Consider the following 14,244-nt stretch of genomic DNA (forward strand, 5'->3'; position numbering starts at 1 on the left):
CCCATCGCACTCCCCCACTGTCAGCTTCAAGGCTCCCTGCTGGTGCAGCGTCTTTAAGGCTTTGAACTCCAAGGGCATGGTGTGCGGGCTGGCCTGCGAGGTGTAGCCGTACTTCAGGCTGTCGTAGTAGTGGTACTTGACTGGGTTCTGGTTCTGGTCCAGGGGAAAGGGCCAGAAGCCGTAGAGATAGATCTGGTTGCAGAATCGAGTGGCTAAGGTGTACATGAGGAGGCCGGTGGTGGGTCTCTTGATGTGCACCTTGTTCGTGAGCCAGTACCTGCAACGGGAGAGTAAAGAGTGTTATTTCCTGCCTCCCACGAAGCTTGTGTCTTGCACATTTTCTCTTTCTAACCTTTGACTGAGATATATTGGTAATTCAAAGTGAGAGGTTTCTGACTAGCAGAAGAGTTCTCCATGCCAAGAAAAAGGCTCTCTAGGGATTGCTTCATGAATAAGCATCCTCCTGCTCTCTGTCTGGCAGTTACATCACACTTGTTGCTATGGCATTGGAGCATCTCATACCTCGGCAATCCTTTATGAAAAACAAATTGCTTGCAACGCTGGCCTTCAGTACTTCAGCCTACAATTATCTTCCAATCAACCTCAGAGATCAATACCACAGACCAAACCATCTACATGTCAAGTAGACTCCAGCAACCCCTCGAAGCAGACACTCTCACACATAAGCTGATGATTTTCATTGACAACTGAAGATTTTTATCTGACAGTAAACACAACAGGGCCGTAAAAACATTTGCCTTGAACTAAAGGGTCACCAGACTGAACGAGCTAAGACACACCGCTGTGTTCCCGTTACACCCAGCAATTGCTGCTGTGATCCTGGACCAAAATACATCACCACGCTCTGCAGCATCAGTCCAGGAGATGCACAATATGGCATGTTTCAATATATAACGTGCGATACGGAGGTCAGCTGTGCTCGCTGCTGAGGAGTGCGTTAGTTTTGATGAGAAATGGCCAAAAGAAGAGGGGGAAGAGACACCCTGCAGTGATGCACGAGCAGAAACAGTATCAACAGTTGTATTTTGGGCTGCCGATAAAAGTTATTGCAGCATCAATATCCTGTAAGAAAATGCTTCCAGCGCCCAGTGTTTATTGCACAGGCAATTTATCTGGTTTGCTCAGCAGAAAAACACTGTCAGAGGAGCAATGTCAGAAAGCAAAAGGTCTGGAGGAGGTAGAAGATATCCCCCTTGGGTCCACTCCCTCCTCCCCAGCATGGCGGGTGGGGATGGCGCAGGCAGCACATCCCACCACGTCACAGCCCATTCAAGCCCTCGGATTATTTTTAACAGATATTTCAAGGGACCTGAGTTCAAGTGAGCGACCAGCAGCTTTGGATAGAAAGCACGCAGAAGCGGAGCAAAGCACATGGCATTTCTGTGCTCTCACCCAGAAGTTTGGGATCCTGAGCTGGGTCCCATTCCTGCACACGGAGCCACGGGAAGTGTCTTCCTCCTCATTCACACTTTCTGCCTGGCTCCTGAGGGTCTGGCACTCAGACAGCGGGAACCCTTGGGAGAGTGGAGCCTTAATCCTGCAAATTAGCTTTTCACGAAAGCCATTAAAATTTAGCAACCAAGGCACAAAACGTACTTGCTTGTTCTCAGCCAGATAAGAGAAAAATTGACTTTTCTGGTGAATCAAATTCTGGAAGCAGAGTGACTGTCTCAGCACGTGCAGGAAGGGCACAGCAGAGTTTACTGGGGTCCCACACCCCAGGGGTGTCCACATGCCTGTAGCTTCAACAAAAGACAAGTACAATGTTTTGGGGAGGTCCTCTTTGTCTGACTCATCTCCTCAGCATCCAGCATGAAAAAGGACCAAGAAACTGGGGGAAAACTGGTGAGACCCAGTATCTCAAAAGCACAGCATTAGCATTTTGTGGGCTTGCCCAGCCATACAGGTTGTGCTATGGGGACACAGCAAAGCTCCCTGTGGTTGGTGCCAAGGCAATCTTCTCCCACAGGTAGTCATAAAACACCCTCCGTGATGAGTTTATGGGTAAGCACATTAAACCCAGGAGGCGGAGAGAAATAGGAGATTATCACAACCATTTAACACTGTGAATTAGGGGATCCTAATGCAGCAGGGAAACTACCTGGGAAGAACTGTCAAGCCACCTTAACCAGCTGGCTTTGGGGGAAGACAGCTGTCTGGTTTGTCCTGTAGCTGCTTTAGCCTTAAAACTCTCCTTCTATCAATTTACCAGCTGGAGCACAGAAAGATACTGGTGACCTTGTACCTGTCCAAAATATTAACTTCCAGGTTTTGTTGAGAATCCATAAAACCTCTATGAATGTATGACAACCTCGACAGCATGACGAAGTGACCCGTGCACATGGGTACAGGACATTCATGTGATCACCGATGTTTCAAGTGTATTAATGATGATAAAAATGACCTGGGTCAAACACAGAAGCACCCTACAGAGGCATGCCATCCTCTCCAACCCAGCATGCATGAACAGCCTCACCAAGACCAACAAGCGTGTGCAACCAGCACCCAGAAGCAGCCCTATGAAAACCAACCCAGCGTATCCACCTCAGCACACACAACTAGGGAGCACTGACTCCATAATACCAGGGTAGGGAACAATGACAATTCATTTTCTTAGAAAAAAAATTAAATACCAGGCTCTTTAATCTGTATTTCCCTTTACTGCAGGCATGGCATTGTGAAAACTAGAAGGATGACAAACGTCGCTCTTACAGCATAATAAATTCTCACTGCTGGCTGCAGCTTTGGGAAGGGGTGACAGACTCCAGGCTGTCCCAGCCCACCCTCACAGGTAACATACATAATATATAATGCCCAAACCATAATACAGGCCATGCCACAGCACTTGCAATTTGTTTCCTGGACAGCGAAGGTGGCAATCTTCTGGTGAGATCTGGGGAATACTTTTTAATGACTGGTTTGTGATGGAAGTGTGGGACCTGTGCACGAAAATCTCCCTCTTATCTCTCCCACCACTGGCCAACTGAGAGTGGCCACGTTCCTGGTGCAGGAGAGAACAGCTGGGGATGGAAATAAAACCTAATTAATTCTGTAAATCCAAATGAGGTTGTCTGGGCGCACACGGGATGCTGTGTCAACAGCGCACCTTTAATATGTGAGGTCTGGGATTTTAATTAGGAGGAAAGATAATCTTGAAGCAGGCAGTAATTATTTTTCAAATTGGCTACACCAATCACCATAACTATTAACTGCAACATTTTATGGAAAGAGATAGCAATTAAAAGAGAAGAGCAAAGAGCGGTCCTGAAACCCAATATCTCCTTTCTCAGAGCCGTTCTCGCAGCACGGACCTCTTTCAAAAGCTGGTGCTGTGTTGTTTCTGTAAATAAACCCTCAGGGGTGGAAGCAGACACAGAGATAGACTGGTGCCTGAGCGGGATGCAGTTATGAACAGGAACCGTGATGCTGTCAGGCAAAAATTGTCCAAGACAGCTCTTGTTTTGGATCATGATAGTGACAGATGGAAAATGCCATCAGATCTTCAAGGCCATCTTTTGTAAGGAGGCAGCCTAGACACAAGCCCTACCACAAATTTGAACTAATACTTGATAGTAGCCAAGGACAAAGGCTTCAAAACCACCAGATCAGAGAGTCTCATCCTAGCTGGTTGGCAGTTCTGGTTGCTCCTCAGCAACATCAATTTTCCAAAAGGTTTACAAGAAACTGAAGAAGTCTCCTCAGCAGAACTGCATAGCAATGCTGCCAGCTGCCTGGCCATCAGAGTGTGTGCCTCCTGCGAGGGGGCTGCACTGCACCACGGGGGTACCGACCACTGTATATGGACCTTAAAGCCCAGTGGGAATCCTTCAGGAGACAAAACGCCCCAAAACTGCCCCTAGGAAGCTACAACTCCCACCCGAGCCAGGGAAGGTGACAGCCTCCACACTGTATATCTGGAGCATTCCAACCACGTTCATCCTCCCCCAGCATCACCAAATTCAGGGAGCAGAGCCTGGCCTTGATTTGGGCTGAAACGCTGGGTGTGAAACACCTCCCTGCAGGCAGTGTTTGAGGACAGCAAGGGCAGGGTCCAGCTCTGTGCTTACCCATCACCTCCTGAAAGTGTCTGAGAAAACCCTCAACTAACTTGTACCCTCCAGGTAAGGGTTAATCTGCAGGCTAAAATGAACAGAAAAAAATCAGGCCAATGAAGAAATCAAGTTTCAGCGGTATCAGCTGCCTTATTTAGTGATAGAAATCTGAATAGCTGAAATAATGCAGTTTCAAACCCTTTTTAAAACAGCTTATTCATAAAAGTGCGATACAAACACAAGCTGCTGTAGAAGTGCTAGTCCTTGACTGTCAGAAGCATATTATCAGTCTGTCACACACATCCTGCCCCCATTAATACTCATGAAAAACCAGCTACAGATAATCAGAGCAAGTGCCCCAACAGTGCCCTGCACTCAGGTTGATGGAGGTGAGGACAGGACCTACCAGAGCTGGTAGGGCACAGCATGTATCTCAGCTGCTGGGTGGATGGAGATGAAGTGTTGGAGCCCAGGGAGCAACTGCTATCCCCCATCCAGCTTCTCCCAGCCCTTTTCTGTCCATGTATCCAGTCTCCTCAGTCACCTCCACCAACACAGCCAAGAGCCATGTACAGTGATGAGAACTGTGCTGGACTGGTAGGAATGGGCAGGTCCCTGTCCAGATTCATACTAATGCTGACTCCAAAAACTGGATCTGGAATCAGAGTTGGGCTTTATCCCTAGGCTGGGCAAAGCCCAAACACCAAATCAAGCTTCTATATCCAGACTGGATCTGTACCATGTGCTTTGGGTCTTGGTGCAAGTAAATCAACACTGAGTCATGGATAAATAACTGTTTTCTTCTCCAGGTCTTGAGTTCTGTGATGCCCTTTCAAACACACATGGTACTCAACACCCACAAGTTAAAGCATTTCCAAACAGACAGAAGAGGAGGAAAGTAACTGGGAAGAGGATCATCCTACTTCTTTCCCCTTTCCTTCCTATGCCTCTCTCCTTCTGACAAAAAAAACCCAAACTAAATCTTCCCAACTAACCAGAACAAATTAACTGTCTTGGGGTTCCAGTGCAGACACACCACAGCTCAGGTACAACATGCCTCAAGAGCAGGAGGTACGAGAATAAATGCTCACACAAAGATTTACTTGTGGGATATCCACTGATCTAACCCACACGTGGCTTTACAGGGCGCCTGTACTTCCCCACATTCTACCCCAGTGACACACTTGTGAAGGGCTATTTCCACCCCCTACACCTTCTGGTCATCTTCATCCTTCACTTGAGTGCAGGATCACTGTCCTTAAACCTCCTGTGGGAGCAGAGAGGAAGGGTTTTAAGGCATGAGACCCCAGGGGCAGACCCTTCAGGGGAAACTCTAAGTGTAGGGGACCATAAGGGAGGAAGCTTGAAGCTGGTTTAGAAACTCCACAACTGGGTGACATTGGCTAATCAACAGCAGAACCACCTCAACATGGGGAGTGAGAAAAGACGAGCCTGTGGAGGGATGCAAAAGAGCACAGTGATGTGATCAAAGCAACAGGTTATGAGAATAACCTGCACACGTGTGTCCTGCATGGCTACAAGCAAGGCAAGGCTGTTGGAAAAGATGCGGCATAATCGGGACACCAGGAGAGGAGGGACCAGGAGGGTTTCCACCACAGCTCACAGATGAGAAAGGCAGTGTCCTAGCAGCATTGCTCTGAAAAATCAACACAGGTTTAGGTGTTGTTTGGGTGCAAGGACCCAGAGAGACACCTGAGGCAAAGACAAATCCATCTTGTACCCCACCAGGTTGCACTTCTGAGGATACATGGCAGAGCTGTGCTATGCAAGCTATGGACCTTGAGCAAGGCAATAACTGGTGTGAAGAGCACGCGTGAACTGTCATGGCTATTTGGATGTTAAACCTAATGGCAGACCTAGCCAAGGAGCTGGAAGATGTATTGATTTTTTAATTTCTTTTTTTCTTCTTTCAAGAAGCTCTTAACAAAATCTTATGGGATTATACTGGGTTACTGCCAAAAGATCCTCATGATGGACACAGTGAGAAGTGCCAGACTAGATTACACAAGGCAAACTGAAAAGTGTCCATGAATTCTCCACAAGGAGCAATAGTCAAACCTCCAGACACAATTATTTTCCCTTGCTTCCTGCATTTCATGTTATTTATTTGACAAAAGCTGCTTGGCAATAGGGATTACAAGGCTTTTTGGAGACACTAACAGATGACTTATAAGGGCCTTGCTTGCTTCCCAGCCAGGAACAAGCACTACACTCTCCAGATGAATTGCTCAGGAGATCATTTAGAGAATTGCTCCAAAGTGAGTCACACACCCCCAAAATGCACAGCAGCATCCCCATAAACTGGCTCCTGCCACGGCACAGCTCTCCTCCTCATCCTTAGCTAGAGACTCGGCTTCCTTCTGAGCTCCTCCATCGAAATGCTGCTGGCTCTCTCCCCTCCTGGCGTGAAGATAGGGAGTTTAACTGCATAAGAAAAGCTTCCATCCTGTTGCACAGATTATCCAGAATCATCAACACAAACAGCTATCAGCAAACATTTAAGGCACTCTCACAGCTAGGAAGGTGATGCCTCAAATGATGCTGTTGAGGACAACAAATCCAAATGCCTTTTACTTATCTCAGCAACGCACGCTCTACAAATACCCCAAATGCACTGAAAATTATAGGAAAAAATGCTCAATCGCCACTGAAAGGCATTTTGGTCTGGGGGAAAGTAGAGCAGGACAATACTGTGGTTCAAGGAGGAGTCAAGAACTCAGAAATGTATTTCACTGGAAGTGAAGGAAGAAGAGAAAAGGCAAAGCTTTTGTAGTTGAATTGAAGTTGGCTGAGATAACATTAATCTTTGTAGAAAGTGTCATTCCTTAAAAAAACCAAATATATATATATATATCTATATTTCTATCTATATATATATAAAACAGTGGCTTGGCTGAAAGACTTCCCCCATTTCTTTGTGATTTCCAAATCACCTTCTGTTATAAAGGGTAGCTTTATCCAGCAAAGGAGAAGACAGGACATATCTGCAACTGCAGCCCACGGTAGCACAGAGAGATATTCTGTGGGGCTCTCTGCGTTATCAATTCTCTGCTGCACGCCACAGGAACAAAATTTACGTGTTTCACAAATTTCACATCTGTCAAAGAAAAGCATAATGCTACGAACCAGCGTGTTCCTCAGAGAGAGCTGGAGAGACAGTTGTTGGAGACCATATCCCTGTAACAGCAAGGAGCTCATAAGCAGAAATATATGATGATCTTAGGAATTAGACACTATCACAGAAGATGAGTAAGTAAAATCCTAGTGATTCTGGTCACTTTGGCCTGAGGAAAAGCTCCTTCCTCATCCCAAACTACATCATATCAATTACCCTAAGCTCATGACAACCCTATAGGTACCTGAGAGACTTCTACATAGCACCAAGAGCATCAGCAAACCCCGCTCCTCAGCTGTGGCCAGTTCATTCAATATTGCCTGAATCATTCCTAAATCCATCCAAGTCCAAACCTGAGGAGATCACACCAAGGAAAGGGTTAACGTTGACTCTAGCCTTCCCCCAGAACTGCTCCTCAGCCCTGGGTGGTCCCTCTGCACAGTTCCTTGGCCAGGTCACAACACACTGGGGAGGTGTTCAAGTGCTCCCATCAGTTCCAGCTAGCTGAAGGGCCTACAGTTTTAATTATATTAATCGTTAATTAGCAGGAAATCCTGCTGATGAGTGTGAGAGCAGGAGGGCAGGTCAGGCAGCAGCTCCCTTGGTTTAGAGGGCAACTCCTGATGAGGATTAGGACTGGTTTCTGTGGTTATAATTGAATTAGTGCTGCCTCAGTGCAGCCACGACCCACCCCACAGCAGTGACCAGCCCAAAGGACAGGACTGAGGTCTCTGCTGTAGCTCAGACCAGGTATTAGAGCCTGTCATCGGCATCAGCCAGTGTCTGACCACGTGCTGGTGCCACATCCGTCCCAGACGCCCACCAACACTGGCTACTTCTCTCACTTACTGGTCTGACTGGTTCCATCCCTCTGAACCCCAGCAGGTTTTCAGAAGCCTGAATGCCATGTTCCTTGCACAGGACCCCATTAAAACCCACAGGAACACTAACATGTGCAAAAGGAGGACATTACTCCAAGCCACACATGAGAAGAGTGCATCACTCCATGCACCAAGAGACAGCTCTAAACCCCTGGGCTTGTCCCAAAATCCCTGCATCCCCTCCAGCCAGGCAGGACTTGCCAGCCTCCAGTGGTGGCTCCAACACTGCTCCATGGGAGAGGCTCAGGGACAGCTGGAGTGCCAGCCAGCCCGGCCAGACCACAGGGCTGCAGCACAAGAGGGCCAGGAGGTTCCATGAGTTGGAAGATAAGCTCAGCAGCAGAGCTTATCGAAGCATCCTCCTCCTCCTCTCCCACAGGAAAGCGATGCCCAGTCCTTGCCAATCCCTCCACAAAGCTTCCTATGGGAAGTTTCTGTCACCGGGAATTGTTGCCAGCACAGGATTAGCAGCCTGTTGATTTAAAGGGCTTATTACAGGAGCTTAATTCTATTTTGACAGATGAAAGTAAGTCAATTACAGCTAGAAATAGCTCAGCATTTGGGTTGTGTGGTTTTGGGTTGGTTTTTTTTTTCCCTTCCTCTCCTCCCTTTCTGTGAGTTGTGGTATCATTTCCTTCCCTTTCTTTATGTCAAAGCCAGCACTTTCAGTAAGATGCCTCTCCAGCCCAGGGAAACCTCAAAGACAGGCACTTGGGGCAGACATGGTTCATTTTGCCCATTATTGTTGCCTGGAATGCACCACACCACCAGAGCCTCCACTCCTCCCAGCCAGCCTGGGCTGCCTGTGGAGCTGCTCTTCACACCCCTCTCCCTGGAGCACCTCCTTAGGCTTGCTCCTGCAGGAAATGACCCCAAAATCCATCCTGTGCCCACCCCCTGCACTGACACATAACCCAGGCTGGGACAAAGCAACACCCAGCATGGCCCAACTGACCAGAGGAGCTCAGGCTCAGAGGTGGGTTGGAGAAGAAGCGCTCAAAGTGATCACGAAACATCAGTGCTGAGGCTTAGAGGTGGGAGCACCAGTTGCATGAGTGAATTCTCATCCCAGGAAAGCATCAGGGTCTAGTCAGGACTGGAGAGGACAATTACTGCCCCTAAGCCATCTCCAGCATAAGCCACATCCTGCCTAGACTCCCCAAATGCCTGATGAATCATAACTCTCCCCACAGAAACAACACAAGAAAACAAAAACCTACACCACTACCAAGCTACTTACACAGAAGTCTCACTCCTCAAGCTCTCTTCCTTTTATAGCCTCCCCATCCCCACCACACCTGTGTCTCCCACACACCTGGTTGCTATGAGAGAGCAGAAAGATCCTTTCCTTCCTTCCTTCCCAGTAAGTCTGTTCACCACCACCTGGCCCTGTTTATCTGACCAGTAGGACCAGACCATGTCAGTCACTTTCCTAGGCTGGTCATTTAAGATGAGTAGTACAATTAACACCACTACAGGAGCATGGAGGTGACTTGTGAAAAGCCCTTGATTTTCTGCTGAGCCCATCCAGCAGGTTGCCATGAGCAACCTGACCTGAGGAGCTGTGAGAGACTTGCACGTGTCACTTAAGCACAAAGTGACAAACCTTGTCACTAACTCTGTAGACCACAACACACATTCCTCCAAGGAGAGCCCTTACTGTAGGTTGGGGAGTCATCGTGGTGACATCCAGCCTCACAGCCAGCAAAGTACTGGAAGACTTAGGCTCGTCATATTGCATGGCTAAAAGACCTCATGCTCAACAGAGCAGAATGGGGAGACCCTGCTTGGGAGGTGGTCTCCAGTTCTCATCTAGAGAACAGTCACTGCCTGTGGAGTCCTTCTCATGTTCTGCAGAAAGAAACAGCTCCCACCGCTTGCCTCCAACACAAACCCATTGATTGCTCTCCAGCTCAGGAGGCTCAAGAAATCCTGGGTCCGAGCACACCAGAAATGCTCTCACCCTCGGACAGCATGCAGCAGGCGCAGCGAGGGGTAGGCAGTCCTGACGTTGATGTGATGCTTCAGGATGAGCTCGTTCACCCACTCCACTCTCTCCTTGCCCCCCTTGGCCATGAACGCCGGGATCCAGAGGATGCTGCCATTGAGGCTGTGGAGGCGTTGCAGCAGCTTCTCCCTCCAAGTCTCGTTCACCAGGTCCTCGAAGGCCCGTTGGATGACCGAGGGGTTCATAGTCACCAGGTCCGTCTTCATGCCCACGTCCTGTGAGTACTCCTGGACAGGGGCCAGATTGCACCTGTGAGAGGAAACACCAAATAGCCCTTTACAACGGACATCAGAGTGGGCAGTGACAAACACGAGGGGTGTTTGATGCCAAAAGCCAGGGCCAGTGACAGATGTGGCCCTTCCCCTTTGCTTTTGGGAGGAAGAGGAGAGAAGAATGAGTCTCTGCAATAAATTTGAGAGGCTCTGACCTGGTCATGATGAACCATCTTAATATCAGGTCATCATTCCTCAATGTGCTGGCATGTGCACGCAGATTCCCCCGGGGCAATGCTAATAACAGACATAACTTTGGTGTCTGGTGGGTGGGTTGGTACGGATCAGTATCTTTTCTGGTGTGGTTCAAAAATAACACGTAGCAACAAACCGCCCATCTTTGCTGCCATGGTAGATCTTAAATGAAACAGCCTTTCCTGTGCAAGGAAAATGCTTGCTTCTTAATTCTAGCCTTGCTGGGGTAATATTATCCCAAGTCCTTTTTCTCCTCCTGGTGAGTCTCTGCTAACAGCAGACCTGGTGGCACCAGCAGCGATAATGACACCAGTAAGAGGTAGATGCCAGGACATGGTCTCCACAGATTTTGGCTGTCTGGAGGTTGTGACCTTCAAAAAACCATCTCTTTCTGTAGTATTAATTGGTGCCTCCTCTCATGCAGATATTGGCACACACTCCTCTGGGAGCTCCCATGCCATGAGCTCCTGTGTCACGCCAGGGATGAGGGGCTGCAGGATAAACTGCCAACAAATCACCCTCGTTTTATGGTGGTTTCCTACAGCTCCTTGAGGGAGGATCCACAGCCGTTAAGCCATGGCCATGCCATGCACATGGTGCTGAGAAAACAGCACCAGGGACCAGCTGATGGGGAGATGCAGAGATGTTCCCCCAGCATGGTGAAAACCAGAGGGTACTTGTGTGTTCACACACTGTGTGCTCTCCTGCAGCGTTTTACAGTGAAGTTACGGTATTTAACGAGCAGGAATTGCACCCAAAACCATCTGCTTTGACAATCAGCTGTTTTCCCTACTTTACAGATGGGGAGACTTAAAGGAATGTTGTAAAGAAAATCCAGCTCCTGGCACGCAGGGCCCTTCTGATCCACTGACTGAAAATGAACATTGGATCTGAAGGGTGACGTTGTATCCTGGACACAAAGCCCATCGCTGGTCACTGCCAACCCTGCTGAAAAGGCTGCCTGGGTGGAGCAAACCTTCTTCAGGAAGATGCAGGTTCAAGTGGTGGCTTAGATAACCTTTGGTGGGAAGAGCATGTCCATGCCAGACCTGCACAAGCATACAAAGCTGGGGAGGAGTTGCTCAGAATGCAAATCCTGATGCCCACAGAAGCTTTTCTCCTGCAACTTTGCTGCGTGACTTGAAAGCCCCTCCCTAAATTTTGCCAGAACTGCAATAAGCAATTCCTCCCTTTGCTCGCTCTGGTCACACTTAAGGATGGAAACGATAATGCCCCGTCCCCTGCGGACACGACGGAGCTGCTAGCAGCCAGGCAGGCTGGAGCAGCCGAGCTTGAGCAGGGGGCAGAGGTGACATTATCCTTGCTCCCACGTCATGCCGAGGACCAGCTCTGTGAGCTGCTGATGGATTGGGCTGTCTTCATAATAGACTCACCAGAAAGCAAATGTCTGCGTGTACATAAATCATCAGCAGAATCTTACAGCCCCTCAGCTAACAGCCGTACCGGGGCGTCAGGGGTGGGAGGGCAGGTCTGCTCCTCCTCTTCACTTCAAACATGTCCTGCAGCAAATTTGGTGTGTGCCCCAGTGGGGTCAGGATCTGCTGCAGCAGGTCCATAGGGCAGTGCATCTGCAGGGACATCAGTGCTGGGGATGGAGTGGTCACAGGGGAACGTCAGATCCAGGTGTGCACAAGTGTGGTGCCAGGACATCGCGTGGTGCATCCACTGCTCAGGGCAGCAGTGACTTCGGGAAGGATCGAGCTTGTGTCCATGGGAGAGTCCAGGACAGAGTTTATTTGCAAGAGGATAAGTATGTGGGAAAAGAGGAGGGACTGCTTGGGACTGGGGGGTTATCGGTGCCCTGGGGTTTAAGAGCACACCGTGAGAACTCATGGGGTGCATTTGGAAGGACAATGGGGAGCACTTGGTGGTTAGTAGAAGAGTTGGCAGCAGGATGTTCACATCGGTGAACTCTACGGGGCTGCAATGCTGTGCTGTACCACATGGACTGGGACTCCAGCCTCTTTCCACCTCTCCAAACTCTCCCCAACCCCCCCCAGCCCCACGGTGCCGCAGGGTGTGGGTCTCTACCTTATGACGAAGCTATGTGCATCGATCTCGGGGCCGCAGCCGCTGCTGAGCAGGACCCCCGAGTTGCCCACAATGGCACAGGTGGGGAACTGCTTGCCCTTGAGGGGCGAGGTGCGGGGCAGCAGCTCGTACAGGTTCTGCGAGACGTTCATGGTGCTGTCCCTGTCAAAAACGTAGTGGATGATGTCCCCCGGCTTCAGCGTCCCCTTCAGCACTGAAATGTCCTTCTCTGCATCCAGGAACTTCAAGATCTGTTTCCTGAAGACAGGGAAGAAAACAGCTCCATCAGTGAAGTACAGACATTACCTGGGTCATATATAAGATGAATCCTTGCCTCCTGGCTACCCTTGCTCTGTGGCCAGTCCATCTGACTGATGTTCTCCAGGAACAGCTTACAAACAGATATCTCCATCTTAACACCCACTCCTTCTCCACCCATCCCCTCCCAGGGCAGGACCACCATTAGTCAGGGGTCCCTGCATTTACCCTGGGAAGAGGGTCTCCTTCTCCCCTCCGTGACCCACCACCAGTGCACACTAATTCCACTTGGCCTGGAAAATGTGGGCTCAAGGGCTCCTTGTTTCGTTGTTGCAAGGCCAGCTGGTTCAGCTGGGAATTCATTTCCGAGTGATCGCTTACAGATATGAAGCCTAGCTCAGCAGGAGATAAGCCTTTTATTTCTTCCTCAACTTCTTTAGATGATATAGAGAGGCAATTTGCCAGCTTGCACTGGAGAGGACCAAATCTGTCTCTTGTCCTATAGGTAATTACCAGTACCTGATCTTCAAAGAGAGTGTCTGGTTGTGTCTCCATTTGGATGAGGCTGGTTTAATATTGTGCTTAATGCTTTCATTACTTCTGTCAACAACAGCTGGAGACGAAGAGTCATTTATTACTACTTCAGCTCTAGAGAAAAGAAAGACAGGGAGAGGGAGAGAGACAGGATCCGTTAACATCCCAATGGCACTTCTAATCACCATCTTTGGCTTTGGCTGCTGGAATTCAAACTTCATCAGAAAAGCAAAATTGTAGTTATTAGCTAAACAAGAACTGAAAGCCTGTTTGTCTTCTGCTACACTTAGACAGACACAAATCCTCAAATACCTGCTGGCTGACACGGACACAGATTTACAGCCAGGCACAGCTCTACAGAAAACACAATCTTACACATCTAGCTGTGGACAGGCATGCACATGGTAACACAAGCAGGCTGGTAGATGGACACTTGCAGACAAGACACCCCAGAGCCCTGGGAAGCCCCCAAAATTCACTAAGACATTTTCTACAAGGGCAGCTGGGGTTGCTGCCCTGCTGCCTTGCGGTCACCAGCTCAGCTCCTGCAGAAGGTTAATATCCTCCCTGAGGAGAAGGACTTGCGGGTGCTGGTGGACAAGAAGCTCAACATGAGCCAGCAATGTGCACTTGCAGCCCAGAGGCCAATAACCGTGTCCTAGGCTGCACCCAGAGCAACGTGGGCAGCAGGTCGAGGGAGGGGATTCTGCCCCTCTGCTCCGCTCTCCTGAGACCCCACCTGCAGTGCTGCCTCCCGTTCTGGGGCCACCAATAGCAGAAGGACATGGACCTACTGGAGCATGTCTAGAGGAGGCCACAAGGATGATGCGAGGGC

General features: G+C 49.2%; 1 protein-coding gene across 1 annotated transcript; it reads right to left on the reverse strand.

Annotated features, from left to right (window-relative positions):
- Window positions 1-3: 3 nt before the first annotated feature.
- On the reverse strand, window positions 4-13,523 carry ST8SIA2 (ST8 alpha-N-acetyl-neuraminide alpha-2,8-sialyltransferase 2; the record flags this gene model as incomplete). The annotated part of the gene is made up of 4 exons (XM_010174214.2): window positions 4-277; window positions 10,054-10,347; window positions 12,618-12,875; window positions 13,395-13,523. Coding segments are annotated over 4 exons (955 nt in total), but the record flags the coding sequence as incomplete, so codon positions are not given.
- Between the last annotated feature and the right edge of the window lie 721 nt (window positions 13,524-14,244).

The sequence above is a fragment of the Antrostomus carolinensis genome, unplaced genomic scaffold, assembly GCF_000700745.2.
Source record: "Antrostomus carolinensis isolate BGI_N321 unplaced genomic scaffold, ASM70074v2 scaffold41788, whole genome shotgun sequence".
NCBI lineage: Eukaryota > Metazoa > Chordata > Aves > Caprimulgiformes > Caprimulgidae > Antrostomus > Antrostomus carolinensis.